The 18,894-nt window shown below is 42.9% G+C and overlaps 6 protein-coding genes across 6 annotated transcripts; 2 read left to right on the top strand and 4 right to left on the bottom strand.

The window, feature by feature from the left end:
- Positions 1 to 131: 131 nt before the first annotated feature.
- On the bottom strand, positions 132 to 2,052 carry IL334_004827 (uncharacterized protein; the record flags this gene model as incomplete). Its single annotated transcript, XM_062936542.1, has 12 exons — positions 132 to 272; positions 374 to 448; positions 522 to 630; positions 696 to 758; positions 823 to 858; positions 926 to 1,065; positions 1,138 to 1,210; positions 1,287 to 1,375; positions 1,450 to 1,520; positions 1,608 to 1,680; positions 1,762 to 1,864; positions 1,949 to 2,052. The coding sequence occupies 12 exons, from the start codon at positions 2,050 to 2,052 to the stop codon at positions 132 to 134; spliced, it is 1,077 nt and encodes a 358-aa protein (XP_062792593.1).
- Positions 2,053 to 3,336: 1,284 nt separating this feature from the next.
- IL334_004826 (uncharacterized protein) lies at positions 3,337 to 5,032 on the bottom strand (the record flags this gene model as incomplete). Its single annotated transcript, XM_062936541.1, has 6 exons — positions 3,337 to 3,370; positions 3,466 to 3,540; positions 3,615 to 3,710; positions 3,782 to 3,807; positions 3,875 to 4,289; positions 4,398 to 5,032. 6 exons carry the CDS (start codon positions 5,030 to 5,032, stop codon positions 3,337 to 3,339), a joined length of 1,281 nt encoding a protein of 426 aa, XP_062792592.1.
- Positions 5,033 to 6,461: 1,429 nt separating this feature from the next.
- IL334_004825 (6-phosphogluconolactonase) lies at positions 6,462 to 7,662 on the bottom strand (the record flags this gene model as incomplete). Its single annotated transcript, XM_062936540.1, has 5 exons — positions 6,462 to 6,624; positions 6,703 to 6,828; positions 6,899 to 7,261; positions 7,357 to 7,498; positions 7,599 to 7,662. The coding sequence occupies 5 exons, from the start codon at positions 7,660 to 7,662 to the stop codon at positions 6,462 to 6,464; spliced, it is 858 nt and encodes a 285-aa protein (XP_062792591.1).
- Positions 7,663 to 8,600: 938 nt separating this feature from the next.
- On the top strand, positions 8,601 to 9,343 carry IL334_004824 (uncharacterized protein; the record flags this gene model as incomplete). Its single annotated transcript, XM_062936539.1, has 6 exons — positions 8,601 to 8,623; positions 8,699 to 8,721; positions 8,781 to 8,810; positions 8,870 to 8,901; positions 9,025 to 9,108; positions 9,230 to 9,343. The coding sequence occupies 6 exons, from the start codon at positions 8,601 to 8,603 to the stop codon at positions 9,341 to 9,343; spliced, it is 306 nt and encodes a 101-aa protein (XP_062792590.1).
- Positions 9,344 to 9,933: 590 nt separating this feature from the next.
- Positions 9,934 to 14,839, bottom strand: IL334_004823 (uncharacterized protein; the record flags this gene model as incomplete). The annotated part of the gene is made up of 14 exons (XM_062936538.1): positions 9,934 to 10,033; positions 10,136 to 10,270; positions 10,364 to 10,382; positions 10,446 to 10,521; positions 10,580 to 11,685; positions 11,742 to 11,865; positions 11,921 to 12,032; positions 12,088 to 12,537; positions 12,598 to 13,514; positions 13,564 to 13,728; positions 13,790 to 13,939; positions 13,991 to 14,059; positions 14,110 to 14,698; positions 14,763 to 14,839. The coding sequence occupies 14 exons, from the start codon at positions 14,837 to 14,839 to the stop codon at positions 9,934 to 9,936; spliced, it is 4,089 nt and encodes a 1,362-aa protein (XP_062792589.1).
- A 2,336-nt stretch (positions 14,840 to 17,175) lies between these two features.
- Positions 17,176 to 18,805, top strand: IL334_004822 (uncharacterized protein; the record flags this gene model as incomplete). Its single annotated transcript, XM_062936537.1, has 6 exons — positions 17,176 to 17,323; positions 17,383 to 17,618; positions 17,674 to 17,789; positions 17,840 to 17,910; positions 18,028 to 18,207; positions 18,258 to 18,805. 6 exons carry the CDS (start codon positions 17,176 to 17,178, stop codon positions 18,803 to 18,805), a joined length of 1,299 nt encoding a protein of 432 aa, XP_062792588.1.
- Between the last annotated feature and the right edge of the window lie 89 nt (positions 18,806 to 18,894).

The following is an 18,894-nucleotide window of genomic DNA, read 5'->3' as shown; positions in this document are numbered from 1 at the left end:
ACATTTTTCTTTAATCACATTACTATTATCGTCCCATTTGTTATTGCTGATTGAAACTCCAGACTCAGGCTTAGGTATAGGTCCAGAACCAGGTCCAGGTCCAGGTCCAGGTCCAGACGAAGAGCCCATATCTAATAGTTTAGACGTGGCTCATTCAGATCCCGTTTGGATAGATTATGAGCATAATCAAGGTTTTCAATTGATTCTTCTTCATGTACAGTCATATCTGGATCTCGATTTACTCCATTTTTGCTGGCTTTCATTTGATAAGACTAGAAAAAAAAAGCCAAAAGTGAAAGAACAACGTTAGCTTGGATCTCACTTTGTTAAAGGCGATATCTGAATTGAAGTGAAATGGATTGATTTATCGTACCTCAATATAAGTATCTGTGTCGACCTGAACAGTAGCTTGTTGTAATCTACCACTACCTAGATGGTAGGCGTTTGTCTAGATGTCAAGAGCGCGTTCACTACTGGCTCGATGATTGATTCGCCAGTTGGATTGTACAGAATCGACTCACCTCCACTTTACCCTCTCTACTTCCACTGGGAGCATTGTCCCTTCGAAGGTGCACTCTAGTGTTCAAAGTAGCCAAATAACCAACGGTGTAGCCTTTAGGTATCATTATACTAACCGACAACGGAAATTAGCGACAACAACATGGCTACAGAGTACGGAGAGGAGAAGAACCCACTCGAAGAATATACCCATGGTAGAAGCAGGGAAAATGGACATTTCGATGACAAACCCGAGCATACTATGATTTACGACGTCAATCGATGATATACAAGCTTCATAATATGGATAGGAGTGTAGCTCACATCAAGGTAGGTGCCAATTGGGTTTCCAATGTAACACTATATTCAATATTATCTTATGTTAGCACATACAACGCACACACAAGTGTGGGAAGCATTTACTTACAGCAGAAGCTTTTTGACCAAAGCGTCGGTGTGTGACCAACCAGTCTTAGCGCTCCATAGTCCCCAGGCGAGGGAGAAAGTGATCACCGCATCAGTCGCAAGGGTCAGACACTGCCAGGTCCGAATTTCTTTCAAAAGAAGCTAGAGGATTCAGGAGCGAGAGGTAAGCGGATGGCATTGGTGAATGACTATCGTACTGATCGTAACACTCACCGCAGCCTGTAGCTCCGACGCCACTCCTCGACATTTGATAATGATCACCAGAACGATGGCAGCTTCGCCGAGTCTTTCATCATAAGGTGAAAATCAGAAACTCGGTACGATTGGGCCGGATCTTGGAGTCTCAGGAATCGTATACTCACATGCAAGCGATCAACAAGCCTAGTAAAACCCAACTTCTGTTATTCAAGCGAAAAGTACGTTCTGTGTAGAAAGCTTGAACTGCTGCTGACTATCAAAGTTCAACGGTGAGCCAATATCTGAGTATGACAGTCAGTCGAAATATAGATGACAGGATTGACGTACCATGCCAAAGCCTACCGCGGGGAATGCTGTTGGATAAGGCATTTCCAGAAATGTAGTATATCTACCGAAATCTGTCAATCACAAATGAAGAATCAGCAGCGTAATCATTCAAGATGAAGGACGAAAAATTCCTATTGAGAAAGATATTCTTCACTAACTGTAAACGAAGTTATGCATCTGGTAGGCTATGATCATGAACGTCCAAGCAGACGAAGCTATCATGATGTAATACTGCCACACCGATGGTAGACCCCCGTCATCAGTATAATTCAATCACATAAGGACTATATTTATCAACTCATCAATACTTACAGTCAAATATTTCAGAGGCGCTCTCTCAGATGATCGAGAGTATGTCCACCAACTTTGAAATTGCTGCATCATGACTCCGTAAAGAATCGCATCGAAAATTGGCCTGATACGTTTCATGTCAAAGATGAACGATCATCAACCACTGATCTCTGAATTGGAAAGGAGGAGAAAGAATGAAAACACTTACGCTAAAAGGACTGGACCAACTTTTAATCCAAGATTATCACCAAAAGCCGCTTTCGCAATAGCCTCAACTTGATCCGCTGGCATACCGGTAATATCGAGTGACATCTTGACAAGCTGAATTGAATGTTAAATTGGATAAAGGCGATGCTCAAGTCGGCTTAAAAAGAGTGAGCTTGTTTGTAAAGCTTGGTAAAATCTCTTTATCGTTTGCAGTGAGGGAAATAGACGAAGGTGGAAAAGTGAATATATGAAGACTCTTTTCGGCTGTTTATATATACATAGAAAAGATCATGGATCTATCGTCCTTGACGACCAAAATTTTTCATTTTCGGTCTTCCCAAAAAAGTGATAATTCTCTACTTTGCACAAACCGTTTCGAGTAAGGTACATAGGAGCTAAACATGAACCCCAATCGCATTGATCGTCGGATACCTGTATGTCAATATCTAGCAGGGCAACAGGAAGAGGTCGGAGTGAGATCTATATTTGACTGAACTTTGGTGCTATAAGATGTTCAGACCTACTTTTCAATTAGGGTCCAACGAATGGGATATCGTTGCTTCGCCCAACGGTGAAGGTTTTTGGCGCCCTTGTCACCGAGGTCTTGTGAGGGTAATTAGAATGCACATGGTATCGATTGCCCCGGAGGTATCTCATCGACCTAGTGTTTCAACCTTGCGCCCACCCACATAGTTACCATCACTGATCGCAAAAAGCAATCACCGTCAGCACAATCAGTACGAATTTCAGAGGCCCCGAACCATCTTTATTTTTAGTGTCTACAGCAAGTTCGTAGATCCAAGTGATGATGAACCCTGGTATCTGAAACGGAACAGCGACTGTAGGACGATCCGAGCTTATTTCCTCATCATCTTTTTGTTGTCACTGGAGCCTGGATATATCAGGACCATGCATATGATCCTATGCAGGAGATAACGAGGTGTCGTATTGTAGGTGGGAAGAGGGGAGGGGTCGTAGAGCTACGGTCATTCCCATCTATTTTGACGCACTGGATCGTATGCGGTTCTTTTTAGTACGAGACTTGCACCCTTCATCGTGGCCCAATGCAGCGTGTCGTTGATACCTTTTCTGATCGGTAAAATCTGCGAACCGTGACCGACCTTATTACGCACTTCTCAATCACCCTCTTGACAACGGAGAAATCCGATATCTAACGGTTGATTCGCCTTGACATTTGATATCAGGAAAAAAGCAGAGCGAGTCCTTTTTGGATTAATTATTTGTAATAGTGTTCAGTAAGTACAGGGAACTAATTGCCTTGCAAAAGCACACCAGGGTGGTCTTGATAACCTCAATCCGGGGTATGGATCCCATTATACAACTATAAGCGATATCTATTGCAGATGCTCAATGGTAGATTTGTGTCTATTAATTTTTATCGGATTTCCATCGTCCGAAGAAACTATTTTGTGAAAGTGATCAGTATCAATCTATAGCACTGACATTCAAGAGTGCTAGTTTGCCAATTTGTAATAAGACTGAAAGGTTGGAACGTACCCATGCCATACAACTTTATCGTCACCTTGATAACCTTCAGACGCATCGGCTCTGAATGATTGCTCAGGCATGATTCTGCGACATTGGGCAAATTCAGTTTAGGCATACAACGACATACATACGGGCACGGAAGGAGGTGGTATACTCACAATACATCACCCACGCGTAACGGTCTATTCAGACCTGACACTTGATTTGGATGGAATCCATATCTGACAAGCAAATAACGAAATACAGCATCGGTACTTAGCAAGCGAATATATATTCAGGTCAGTAAAAGTATGATTGGTAGATTTGAGACAGAAGAGCCACTTACAAAGCTCCCGGACCAGACCATTCCAACTACAGATTTTCACAGCTCAAATATCAATTTGATTCTAGATCTGAGCTGCGAATGTCTGTCACTCACGATGTCTTGCAAATCATCATTCTCCCAGCCTTTCTCCTCGACCTCTCTTAATTCCTGAACCTTATCCAAAGCATGTCCAATCACGTCCAAGAAAACCGGATGTCCTTTCTTGGCCGCTATTGTCCATTGAACAATTTGAATTCCTCTAACAAACGTCTCAGATCTCCAATCCGATCCCGAAGCCGGTGAATCTATTTCTAATGCTACAATAAGCGAAGGCGAATCGTCCTCGATCGGGCTGTCGATATTGTATAAATGATTCTGATTAGAAAGAGAGATCAATTGAGGTAATGCTTCTATCAGAGGATTAATCGAATTATGTTTAATAGCGTTTTTACCCCATTCAGATATAGGTCGTACGCAAGCAGTGTCAGTGTCGGTATACACGCCCCCATTAAGAAGTAATACGAGATATCTTAACGAACAAACATATCACATCAGCATGAATTCGCCCAGAATGAAAGCATGTATAGCGATGGAATGGTGCCTTTCATGATATATGAAATCACCAATATTTACTCACCTAAACAAGTCACTCCTTACTACACCCCATTTCCCACCGTCCTTTAGCCATTTCATATGTTTCACAACTTCTGTAGATGGTAATAGATCTTCCAACCATTCATCTATTCCTTGATCATCTACGAATCTAGTCATCCAATCTGAATTTTCTTTTGTCCAACTTTGAAATTGATCAGGTAATTTATCTGTTTCTTCCATTGAAGTCGTATATATATTCGTAGGAATCATCGATTTCGGTCGAGGGATGAAAGATAAATATGATAGGACATCTTCTACTCCTGCCTCTGAACTAGACGACGAAGTTGACGTGAAGTATTTTTCCCATTTAGATAAAAGAGATTGCTTATATTCTTCAGACGTTAACCTGGTAATATGAAATCCTAATTCATTTGTGTAATATGAAGAATCAAATGATTTTATCGAAATACCAATAGCTGATTTGATGTTCGCCAATATTTTACCTAGATCAAGTTGGATTCCATCTAATTCATTTGGTATTGTCGAACATGAAATCTCTTCTATCCCACATACATCTTGATTCGTCTTATCTCTCTGAGGAAAGAAAGAAGGTACGAAGAAGAAGAATATCACTAAGATGAGAAGGATTATAGGTCGAGTGAACCTATTATAAGACATTGTGATTCTTCTTGTCGCTGAACCGGACTGCTTTTTGATCATCATCTTCAATAGTCAGTTTTCTTGCCTTGTAATTTCTCTTGACCAAAGTGGGAGTGCAAATGAATACTCACCTAGGTGAAGAAGGTCATATACACATCTTTTGTCCTGTGGGGGTATGATATCAACAATGACTTTGCCGTAGTATCAATTGTCTTGACAGTCAACTAAAATTCCGTTCTTGACGTGTTTTGATTCTGCGCAGTAACGAGTAATGAGCAGCCAGGAGGAGGATTTTTGCTGATTCCAGAAATAACGGGAATGTAGGTTTTGAGCTAACTGCGATCGGCGATGTTATCTTTCCTTCTACTCTATTGGAAGCTTATCAAGTCGTTAGTCCAAATCAGATGTACAGCACACTACACACTTTGTTCGCTCGAGAGAGTAGAAGAGAAACATCCTATCTGAACAAATACCCAAACTTTCACTAAGTCACATAAATAGAAAGTCCTATGTAATTCCAGGAAATATTTTTGTTATTGTTTATGACGCTCTCCCAAATGCACGTAAAGTACATCTCCCGCTTCTTCCTGATATAAAATGGTTACGGTATGCTACTATCCCGAAGTGATAAACATCTGTCTTTATGAGAAACGGTCAATTACTTGATCAGGCACTTTATTACCCATATTTCATTCCTTTTAGAAGGTGGAAATATGACTCGGAATAATCCCCTTCAACCTTCATCTGAGTCACATGTAGACAAGAGACGGATGCTTTCTCCTTTTGTTCGACGGAGACGTATGAGCGTAATACTGATCGGATGGATAACAAGCTCACATTTGGGAAGCAATGCTTGGCTGATCGAAATTCATGAAGCCATGAAAAAGGGAAGATGTAAACTGGAATCTACTCGATATCATTCCCTACTTTGCTACATATCCATCATTCAGTTTACACAACAAACGCGAGACTGCGCGATGTAGACAGTGACATGGCGATAGAGTACAACACTGCCACTCTGCTTTGTCCGTGGCTCCATCCATGCGTTCTACCAGCGATGAAAGCCGTTGACATGACCAAAAAAAGGGATCTCTAGTCCTCAAATACTACAGTTTGAGTCTGCGGAAGAAAAGCGTCGTCTCACACGTAGAATGATTATTGTGATTGCGGTTATTCACACTTTGCTTTCTTGCAACTGTTAGACATTGTGAGTGAAAGCCTGAGTATGGTAAACTGATTATATCTGCAGTCTGCTCATTTCTCCTCACTGTCATTTGTCATGATATGACACTTACATATGGTCAATTGAAGAGGTTGTATACAGATGTATGGAATAAAAGAAGGTGAACCGTACCTTATACTGATGCCGACTACTAGCGAAAATTTACCTGTTGAAAAAGACTCGCTTTACTTTATATGACCTACAGCTCTCTACTGTTCGGTCAATCTACTCTTCACCTTCGGCCAGCCTCCTGGCTGCTCTTATCTTAGCAGCAGCCACAGCTTCCTCTGCTTCTTTCTCGTTGTCAATCCACCTGAAAGTCGTTGGAGGGTATTTGGTGAGATTTGCAGCGTCTGAATCGGCAAAAAAGAATACCAATCCGGGTGAACTGTAAAAGGCCACTGTCAGTCACGGAATCGTAGCACGATATCATAGGATTGCTAAAGGGAGAATTAGAATCACTCACGCAGGTCGTACTCTAGAACAAGGTAATCCTTCTTCCGGATGATCAAGAATCGAGTGCAACATCTCTGCTTTCTCATTTCCTGATACTACAAATACAGCTCGGTAGCAATGTGTCAGAACGGGCAGACTATTGCAGCAAACACTAAGTCAGCATCTAAAACATACGATAAAAGCCTCGCGTAAAATTAAGCACTCACGTCATGGTAATCCTCCTCTTTGGACCTCTTGGAGCATCGTCTAAATACGACACCCAAGCATCTCTTTCCGATAGCAATTCATGCCCAGGGAACAAAGAAGCTGTTTCACCATCTGGACCTATACCCAACAGCATCAAATCAAATGTGGGATATCTAGCAGCATTTGATTTTGCGAAATGATCGATCAATTGTTTCTCATATTGGTCTGCCAGTTCTTCCAGATCATCAAGTAACGATGGGTCGACAGTATGGATTTGTTCAGGTGGGATAGGTACGTCGGATAAGAAGGAAAGTATATTGGAATGGTAATTTGAATCTTCTGAATCAAGCGCGACGGCAGCTTCATCACAGAAGAAAACTTCCCTGCAAGAGTGTGATAATGTCAATTCAGCCACTCTACTTGACCATACTGGCATAAATATTGCAAAGAACTCCATTGAGCTCAGAGGCGTACTCACCATTTATCCCATTGCACATCCTTCTGTCCCACTAAACCTCTCAGATTCGCTGCCAAACTTCCTCGCGATAGGGCAATGGTAAATTTCCCTCTTTTGTCGACAGCATCACGTTGAGCTTTTACGACGAAGTTTGCAAGAGAGTCTTACCATGTCAAAACCATTCATTAGCATTTGCATACAAGTGGTATAGGGAAGCCCCCAAAAACGATAAATGCAATATCTGGAATGAAATGTTCACTCACCAACGAGGACATCTGTGTCAGGGAATGAGTAAAAGACAGGAGGAGCAGGAGGTTGAGGAGGCATAATGTTTTGTATATATGTGTGACTTCGGTGACTCTGGTATGAGGATAGATGGGGAATGTGAATATCAATTTGTTGATTATGTTCGACGTAGACTTGCTTGACTTGGTCGAATAAGATAACTTCAAAGGATGTCTTGCTGTTTCCTGCGAAGATGCAACAGAGTCTGACTTGAAGGACAGCGAGGTGATCAGGTGGGTTCAAAAGTTGAGCAGGAATTAAGGGGAAAGGGGGAAATACAGGGTGAGAGGTTGAATGATGAGATATCGAAAGGACCTCTAATTTTACGATAAGGATTCTTGAAAGCGGAGGAGCGAGCTGTATCTCTCTGACCTGTCGAGTATACGATATATGGCCAGCTGCGGGGTGTCACAAAGGCTGAGTTGAGCTCGTGTGCCAGTGATTGCTGTCACGCCGAGAAGGGTTGGGTTCGAGATTTCGGAGGCAATATACCCAAACGGCTGATATAGTCGATTCGTGACCTTGGATAGCAGGTGAGAAGGACAATTGTAGTTCTGAGATGGAAATCCAAGTTGATTGGCTTATTACTTTGGGTCTGCAATGAAGAAAGAAGAAGTGAATGAGAAAAGGAGAGAGAGAGATGAAGTGTATAATGTGACGCATACCACTGTGATCCAAACGGGTCTAAACGTGAGAATTCTAGGTGGTACCGACATGAAAATATACTGAATCAGGCAATTATCTCATTTAAAGAATTCAATTCCTCGGTTCGGCATTCGCTCTTTCGTCAGCAAAGTTGAGATCTCGGAAAGAAGTTGAAATCGATAAAGAGTGGTGAAACGCTTGAATTGATACTTTGACTACTCGGTGACCATTGTAAGAAGACACATTCCAGTCGACAACAACGAACCAAAAGGATTACAAAGGTCCCTTTTCTCTCAATCGACAAGATAAAGATCAGAATAAGAAGGTAATTCAACATGTCAGCAGGTGCATGGATAAGGTGAGTTACTGAATTATTCCCCGATCGTCCGACTACATTCTTCCATTGACATTTTGGCTTTTCGCTGGGGTTTAGATGGATAACAGTATCGTCGGCTAGTATGTATCTATCATAGGTGCTATATTGCGATATTCCCGCTGACCAAATTCGAATGCAGTTATAGGAGGTGGCGTGCTAATGATGAGAGGTAAGTTGTCTGTCCGCATATTGTTAACACCCACTGATCATCGATTTGCCGGTATATAGCTACTGTACCGTCAGAGGAGGAGTTTTACAATGTTAGTATCATATCTCTAAAATCTTAACTCAGCGCATTGGGAATTATCGAGCTGTTTTGCTCTGGTTTTGATTAAGTAAGAAGTCATTATGCTAACTCGCGGACCATCCCTTGATCATGATAGAAATTATCACCCGAATTGAAGAAAGAGATGGATAAGATCATGCGTCAAAGAGAAGGTAGTCAAACCATGAAAGAGAGATTAGATGTGAGTTGTTTCGAATGAATAATGCCCTTCACGTCATAATTTCTGACTGACTCAATCTTAACCATCTAACCCACTTTTACTATTTTCTTCTCATGAAATATACATGATCTTCGATTATCAGGCTGCAGGTGAGAAGAACGAGATTGTATGGGGAGATTCACTAGGTACAACATCGAGTAAACCGAATTCTCCTGCATTCGGTCCGGGTGGATTTGGAGGAACAAAGAGGGTATAATATCGCGATTTAGACGTTTGTCGTTCGTTAGAATGAGAGTATATGGAGTTCACTGCGAATATCATTATTGGTGATTCGTTCTTCAATGGAGGGTAGGATTATCTTGCCCCGAGTAATAACAGCAACTTGTACAATTTAACATGTATCATTTTTCATTCATGCTTGTGCAGGATCATTCACCCATATATGTTTTCCGCTTCTTTCGAAGGGATTGCACGGTCAGAAAAAGAGGTAATCAAAATCAAAACAAATAGGTTAAGAATGCAATTGACTATATATGACACTATGAGAGTAGAGATGTTCTATGTTAACTTGAGACTGAATGATACATAATTGTATGAACCAAAGATGGGAACAAACATTGTGAATTGTAAAGTTTTCGTCGTGGTATCTAGAGTTTGATCGATTATGGAATAAGAGGAAGTTATACAACCGGTTGTTACAATTTGGGAAGGGCAGTACACCAAGAGACATATACCCAGAAGAGATGTTGACTATATGAAATATGAAAATGCTTGTTATATCTTTGACTTTTGCAACAATGTATGTGCTCGATTGTCTTTGATGCTTTGAAATTCTATTTTGACTTGTTACATTGAGCCTTCTAGGAGTTTTTGACTTGCTTTTTGGACGATACGTGTTATAGCTGCTTTACCACATGGTTTCGTATGCCATTCATCCATATTACACCTATCAAAAGCATAAAAACATCAGTCTGGCACTTGTGATCATGCTTGCATTGAGAAGTCGAGAGCGACAGAGCCAATGAGCGATGTGCAAAACTGGACTCACTCTACTAAGCCTCTTTTCTTCTCGTCATCACTTCCCAGGGCTGTGACAGCTATAATCTGAGCTTTTTGCCTTTCAGGAGATTGTTTTTCTATGGAACGCATTTCTGTACATGCTTGATACCCGTCCATTCGAGGCCTGGATATCAAAGGAAAGATGTATCAGCGAAAGTGGAATCAAACCAATGGCGTAAAAGAAAGGAGATGTAGTGGAAGTAAAAGTTGGACTTACATGTTGATATCTAACAAGACTGAGAGCACGCCAGGCCGATCAGCGTTGGTCGACGGAACGTGCATCGAATGTATAAACTTACCTATCAAAGGTCCCGATAGATTTCCGAAGACTTCAACAGCAACGTCGCCATCTTCAGCTTCATGTACTTCGATTGGCTAAGCATAAAATAGATATTTAGTTTAAATCACTGCAATATACTCAATGTCAACTGACTAAATTCGTTTTTAGGATTTTAACTAAAATGGTCCTGTTGATTTTGTTGTCTTCCACGACTAATACTTTCACTTTGTCCATTGGCTGCCGGGGGATGTACTGATTGGTTGGACTTTGCACTGCTGAAGACGATGACGAAGTGGTGGTGGTGGTGGTGGCGGATTTAGGATGTTCTGTTGGTGAGAATGGATTTTCAGCTTCTTCACGAGGAGTATTGCCTAGAGGAGTTGAGTTCTCAGAGCCGTTGCTCTCTCCTTGTCGTGATGACGAGGAATTGTGAGCGAGGCGATCCCCTAATGCCAAAGCTGCAATTGCATTCGTCAAATTCAACGATGTATGTGATTGTGATGAGTTTTTGGAAGATCTTGAAGACGAGGCGTCACTTCCGGCACCGGGAGCTAACATCTGTCGGAAAAACGATGGACTACGGCCGTCTGGTCCTGGTTTACCCATATCATCACCTTCAGGTGACATCAAATGCGGTGTGTTGATCGAATCAGCATCTGTGTCGGCGTCTGTTTCCTGCTCAAACATCTCTTTCAGTCTCTTTGAATGATTAGGGAATAGGGTTTCTCGTAATATCGAGGGATTCGTAGGTCTTTTGAATCTTCTAACCTTCTTATTCAATTTCTTTTCTAAGACAATGACTGATTGGTCCGCTAAGTGATTGTCTGAGATCAAAAATACGATATCGTCCGTTTCACATTCTTCCAAAAGATCTTTAGCTTCTCGATAATTCTCCTCCACCTCCCCAAACGCAACCACAAGTTCGGCTTTCGATACATCCGTGGATATACAACCTAGTTTTGTGTATTGTCTGTGTAAGGCTGTGCCTACCTTTTCTATTCTAGCATCGCGATTGATGAAACCAACCAGAGCGAATTTTCTCCCCACGTTGATCGAGTTATCGTGCATTGTGAGACATTCGATGGAAGAGGTGGACAGACTAGGGGAAGGGGGTGCCGAGGGTCCCTCGGGGAACGGGATGGATCGTACTGGTAATGGGACATCAATCTGAACAGTGGTACCTGCGCCCGATGCGGAAGTAATTTCCATACACCCGCCAATCAAGTCGATAATTCGATATGCCAAGTAGACAGAGAGTCCTGAACAGGTTGTTTAATTTAGACAACATCATGCAGAGCGTCAAAGGCACACTCACCACTTCCTGTAGCATAACGATCTTCTTTTGCCCAAGGTTCACCAAGTTTATCATTGACGAATGCCTGATGCATGCCCTTACCATCATCCTTGATTGTAATACTGACGGCTTTAGTCAAAGCAATCTGTTCGACCGTCAGCCGTGACATGTACTAAAAAAAAACTGAAATTGTCACTTACATCTTCACAACCCTCTGGAGGCAACAAATCGACCACATCGTCGACGTAAATTTCCACGAGACCTTCAGCGTCAATGAATTTATACGCATTTCCAACAACTTTTATAAGAGCTCTGGAGCCGGTCAAGGTCAATTGTGTTTGTCAATTGTGCTCACCACCAGACTCACCTTCTCAGATCGCCCCCAGCGTCTTCTGATACCTGCTCTCCGAGTATGGGTGGGATAATCTCAAATATTGTCTCGATGTTATTTGGTTGACCATTCGCCCTCCTGAATTTCCTGTTTTCCTCGATCATCTCGTCCAACAAATCTTCGAACATTATTTCAACAGAGGTTTGGGATCCAGAAGGTGCGGTCATCAATCCAGCGTCTCCAAGAGAAGAGGATCCTTCTTTCCCTTTCAAATCGAGGAAAGATAAAATGTTGTCGACAATGCCCTGAAGTGTCTTGCCTGACGTATCGATGGCGTCTAAGAATGGTAAGAGATCTCGAATTTGTTCTACCGAAGTGAGTTCTGAGGTGGACTTGGGAGTCTCCGCCAAATCAGTCATAGATGATCGTAGCAGCTGAGTGATTGCCAGCATCTGATGCAATGGGGTTCGTAGCTCGCTGAATGATCTATCAGTTAGGCAACTAGAAAGAAAATCTTGTGAAGACGCTTCTGTGATTGGTACTCACTGAGCTTGCAAGTTGGAATATGATATCTGAGTTTGCTCCAATGCCCTGATCCTTTTCATAGCCAAAGCAGCCATCAAACAACCACCCAAGATCCATACAAAGGGTAGTGAGACCAAACTCGAATCGACAAGGGAAGAAGGAGGATTATTCCATGTCGCGAACATGCAGAACTTGATTTTACCGTCATGACCCATGAATGTTGCACCTAAAGCAGTTTGAGCCTGGGCAGGCATCAAGCCCATGATTCGTTGGCTCAATACGTCGGTATCATCTTCTTTATCCCACCAAAAGTGTCTGGTTACAAAGTATTCTCGCAGATATTCTGTCAAGACAGATTCGGCTCCCGGGGTGTCGAGGCGGAATTTTGTCGATTCATCCGCTGAAAGACCTAGAACTTGTGCTCCACGAGCCCGGCCGGTATAATTGATAACAGGTTCAATATCGGACGGCCAAGGTTGGCCTTGCAAATAGTCATTCAGGATCTTCTCTTTACTCTTAATTCTATCGTTACCCATCTCTCCATTCAAAGGATCTGAACCATTGCTATTCTTCCTGATGAAGAGGTGATAATCCTCCATGTTGAGTACTACCACCGCATCCGCTTTCAGTAGCGATTTCAGTGTGTTTGCGCTGTCAAGGAATACGCTTCGATCTGATAGCATGGCCAGTCTCCTTTCGTCTCTACTGTCCCTTGGTCCTATTTTGCTAGCCACGTTGGCTGCTGCATTCGTCTTTGGGGGGCTGAGGTCTTTTTCTTTGGCTGAGATAGGCTGGCGCGGGATATGCGGTAGGGGAGCTTCTTCGATCGCTCCCGAAGGAGGTTTATTGGAAGGTGTATCAGGAAGTATCGATCGTCTTAGGAAATTTATACTGGCTTCGTACATTGTACCTGACCGCTTTGCTATGTATTCGGATTGCTACCTGGAATGTTAGCGAGTATATATAAATCGAGCTGAAATAACTTGCCAGAGTTGCCAGTTGATAAACCAACATATTGGCAAATTTGAGCAACATTGATCTCTCCCGCTCATCGAATGTGTATCGAGGATTGACATCGTAGATATTGAGAGTTCCAAAATCAACTTCGGATCCATCTTTACCGTGATAGCGAAGCGAGGCTGCCGCAAAGAACTACAGGGATTTCCAACGGTGTCACGCCCCGATGCGAAGACTTTTCGCGTTGACGACTCACCTTATATCGCTTGTCTCTGAATATCGGATTCTTCGCTGTCCTCCAATCTTTCGTACAATCTGCAATGACCCAACATTCTCCGTTCTCAATACCGATGACATGACTACAGCCTGTTTGGGCCGTTGGCCGGGAGATGGCTTTTGTCTCCGGCTGACAGGCAGGCATGTCAGTAACTTAAGTGAATGACAATGATAAACTTACATCGGAATGATAAGCAAATTCCTCTTCATCATGTATAACGGAAACCAGTGATCTGGGAACTTGAAATATCTATAAAAAAATTAGCTCCGACGTTGACGTGTAGAAAGGATGGGACTCGCTAATTCCGCCATTTCGGCATATTTGGACAGAACTGCTTTCCTTCCATCCTCCTCTTCACCAATGAGACCAAGCCTACGAATTGCTCTTCTCCTCTTCAACCTCGTTTTCTTGCTTGGTATAGGACCACATAACCAACCATGTTCTTCGAAGAAGTCTCTCATACGCTTTCTCTCGTTCACTGCAGTCCTATTATCATCATCGTCAAAGTCTGCTTCCAATCTCGGCTTCAGTGACGTTCGGCTGGTATCAAAGGCAAGAGGGGTGGGTTCAATATGTGGCGAAGTTTGATGGCTGAGTGAAGATGTATCGGTTATTGCACAAAATTCTACGACGTCTTGATATTCGCCAGTCGAAGTTTCGTAATGTTGTGGATTGGTTGAATTAGCCGACTTGTCAGGTCTCGTGAACGGTATTCCTCCTATTTGTGCACTGATAGAATCATCTGAATCTCCATGATGTACTAATGGTCTTGAGGCTTGTCCATGCGGGTCAATCGACAGAGGAGGTAATGTTACAGACCAATTTTGCTGCGATGTACCTCCTTGTATTTCTGTCGACTCGTCGAGAGGTTCTCTGTCTCTTCCATAGCTGTGTAATTGACCAAAAGTTACCAAACTTTCGCAAGCTGCACGATTGAATCAAAAGCACTTACCATTGCAGTATTTCCGTCCATTCTGAATCTGACCCTGGAGGTTGTTCACTAAACTCGATTCTATCACTAGTATCCATTTTCAGCCGGTTTCGTCTAGTCTTTGACCTCTTTGATGTCAGGTCACTTGATCTACTTTACACGGATAACCTCATTCAAGTCTATGAGATGCAACGATGCCTTTTATCGTATGCAACTGATCGAAATGTGAGGTTCTGATGAAAATTGGGCTTTTCCCTGGACAGTAAAGTAAAATGGGTGATGGAAAGGGAATTACGGATAGTGCCGATCACCGCAGAGGAATTCGGAGAGAACTGTGACTAACTGTCTTCTATCAGAGATTAAAAACATTTCATTTCCCGAAAATATTAAGAGCGATCTCCTCTTACTTTCCGGCTGAAATTCACAGCATAGGTAAACATGTCATGGAATGCTCGCGTCTAAATCGACGATACCTCAGGCCTGACAAAAGCAAGGTGATAATAACTCCTCAAATATGGCAAGGTACAGTGGAAGATACGATCAATGAAAAGTCACTCAAAATTGCAAGCATCCCGGGTTTATATCTCGTCAAGCAGATGGAATAAATCGCGCACCGCTCGAGAATTTCTTCAAGGGGGCAAAGTGGGGGTTTTCGAGATCATCGAAGGCAAAGACGAACGAACCCAACAACTGCTGCTTGAGCCTTTTGAGCCTTTTGGAAGTCTGTAAGTGACATTGCATGACGGGGGATCGCGCTTCGCTTGAAGTTCCTGGGGAGCTGATGTCATCATCCAATCACCGGGCTCAACTTTCTGTGACGCATGGTTCTCGTATGGTTCTTGTGCTTGGTCATATTGCATTTTAGCTGGCAAATCGATAAACAGTCAGTTCACTGCTGAACGCAACTACATTTGTACTTGCTCGAACACTCGTCGCGAGGTATTTTATACGACCAGTGTACATCGGAAGAGAATGTATGATCGGATAATTGCTGTCCGCTACTTGAGCAGAGCGTGCTGTATTTGGACATACTCAGTTACTGCCATTATGCTCACGCGTTGCTTTTCGACAGAAATCACAGCAAAGACACCCGATACATGTAGACACATGCAGTCACCTTTGACTGGACTAAATCAATGAGGAGCAGAAGATACACTCAACGTTCTGGCAGAGCGATGAAAGGGTGGTTGGCGGCAAGGAAGCATGTTCATAGCGAAGAAAGTGGGATAACAGAAATCAACCTTTTTCCCCCCAGATAGCTGTATCAATCATCTTATTTGGATGTTCAGAAAGTTGCATTCAGTCAAAGGAAAATGCGTTTCTCAAGGAAAAAACGTAGCGACGAGATCCCAAATACAGTTAAAGCAGGCGGCCGGGTTTGTTGCAGTCAGGAACGTGGACGTAGGCTTTTATGGCAAGTTTGAAACCTGTGTACCCGCCCGATAGAACATTAAAATCTGTTTGTCAGTTACCCTTTTGCTTGAAAAGATAAACAAGCCTTTGGATTAGCTATTGGACACATGTCTGCTAGCTGTTTTCTGTTGACAAGTAGGTGTCTCTGACCAGGTTCAGTTCACGTGCATAAAGTCTCGATTACGTTTCTCGTCATCCTCATCCTCTTCTTTCGGTTGTTGTTCTTACTTTCATTTCCTATTTTCAAAACCTTTCAGGCAGCTGTGTCGGACTCTTCCTTTTCCCAACAAAAACACAATCGCCGGAATTTCAATCTGGTAAGTCTTGGAAGCGGGATTAGTTCTACCCTATATGTGTCATATGCTATCATAGGTATTTCGTGTACAATCTGTTTGATTCCTTTTACATCGCCTTCCATACTATCTTTCCTTACCTCCTTCTTACTCTGTCAGATAATGCTCTGGTAGCTATTGACGACTTACGATATCGAGGAGGCTAACGTCGGATATCATATAGCTCTTCCCTCAATCTACTTCAAGTTGCTCCCACAATTCCTACAATACCACAAGCTTTTGCCGGCATCAACATAAGGCACCGCTTTTGTTTTGATTGTTATTTTCTTGTTTATATTTATTGCGGCTGAATTCAGCGGTGACAAACTGTTTTCCCAACCCTTGGCGGACGGAATAGAAAAAAGCACACACGCTATCTTTTCATTTATTATCGTTTAAAATACAACAATCATTAAAACACAGCACGGACCTCTTAATAATCATATAGTACAAGTATAATATAGTCCAGTCAACCCACAGTGAGTAGCATACATATATAACGATCACTTCCATCTTCACTTCCTATTCGTCCTCTCTATCCGTCCTCTATCCTCATCTCTCTCTTCTGATTTCCACTCTCCGCCGATACTGTGGATCTAGTTGACGCAGCTCATCATTGCTCAGTTCTTTTCAAGTTTTATAATTTTAGATACTGCGCGGAGTTTTCTGGTCTCATAATCGTGACACAAATGTTTTCATCAACCCTCTTATCGACCTTCTCACTTATCGCTTTGGCAGCTTCGGCCACACCGTTAGATGAATCATGGTTACAACCTCGAGACTCAGCTGTTTCTTCTTTGTTCACCAAAAGATATACACCCAGTCCATCAGATTCTAGTGAGTTTCATCTTCTCGTGCTTACATCACATCGCATCTCACCGCTGATCTGTCCTCAGACTTTACGTCAAACTATCCTGCTGCCGGAGCTACTCCCCCTACAGACTCCCTTCCGCAAGCATGGCTTGACAAACTCAAGTCTATCACTTTACCAGACGTCTCAGTCGCAACTCCAAACAATGGTTACCCCACTTATGCAAACGGAGAAACACCTCAAGACCAAAAAATATGTTCTTTCACTTATGAATGCACAACAGAAGACGATCTCTACAACCCTCCCAATGGTGTCTTTGCCGTAAGTCGCTTTGATATCTCTCCTTTAAAGGACTCTGAAGTAACGCTTCTCGTAGTTGTCCTTTGATGATGGACCCACTTCGGCAAGTCCAAGCTTGTACGATTTCTTGGCCAAGAACAACGCTTCCACTGCTGCTACCCACTTCATGATCGGCGGTAACATTCTGTACGAGTGAGTAAATTTCCATCTTGGTATAACGAGGCATCACTGACTCTTTGCAGTCCCACTGGTATGCAAGCCGCTGTAACCGCCGGTGGTCATATCGCTGTCCATACTTGGTCTCATCAGTACAGTGAGTCAACTCAAGAGGACTATACATCTAATATGGTGCTAACGAAGTCTGTCATCTCTTCTCTTTTTCTGCTTCCTTTCCATTCGACCATTTTGTTACGTTGCTTCACCTCTGCAGCGACCACACTTAGTAATGAGGGAGTACTGGGAGAATTAGGTTGGACAATGCAGATCATAAGCGATCTCAATGGCGGTCGAATCCCTAAATACTGGAGACCACCATATGGTGATGTCGACAACCGAGTACGAGCTATCGCCAAAGGAGTATTCGGCCTTGAAACCGTCGTCTGGAACCAAGGTGAGTCTTTCCGCTCATATATGAAACTGCACTTGCTGATGATCTTGTAGACACCGGAGACTGGGCTATCGGAAGTCAAGCTGCGTACACCCACGATTCAGTAGTATCAGCGATGAACGGCTGGTTGGCTGGAGACAAGAGCAAAGGTCTTTTGGTACTCGAACACGAGACCCGAGATGAGACCGTCAGTGTGTTCGAAACCATCTTTTCAAATATTGCATCGAACGGCTGGCAGCTTCACAACGTCGCCGATGCCTTTGGTATGGATTGGTATGTCAACTCTGGTGAATCAAACACTGGGGCAGTCACGTCCATGTCCGTAGCCGCCAACACTTTAGCAGTCACCAATGCTACCTCTTTACAACAATCAACCACGTCTTCAGCATCTTCCGCATCGGCATCAGCATCGATTTCCAATTCTGCCTCTTCATCAGCTTCTCTCACTTCCGCTCAAAGTGCTCAAAAATCATCCGCATCTTCAGCAGCAGCTACTGCCGCCGCTGCAGCTCAATCTAGTAAAGCATCCTCAGCATCTCCCCTAATCATTCCAGGCTCTCTACTTGCCGGTATCAGTCTTCTCGCCGCATTTTTCTTATAATCACCCTTTCACACACAATGGACAATGTTTTTTCATATTACGAAATCGTTACGATGTTTGAAAATCCCTCCACTGGATTCAATTCACGT

The sequence above is a fragment of the Kwoniella shivajii genome, chromosome 6, assembly GCF_035658355.1.
Source record: "Kwoniella shivajii chromosome 6, complete sequence".
NCBI lineage: Eukaryota > Fungi > Basidiomycota > Tremellomycetes > Tremellales > Cryptococcaceae > Kwoniella > Kwoniella shivajii.
The sequence above is the reverse complement of the archived record's forward strand: the minus strand, read 5'-3'. Positions and strand labels throughout refer to the sequence as shown.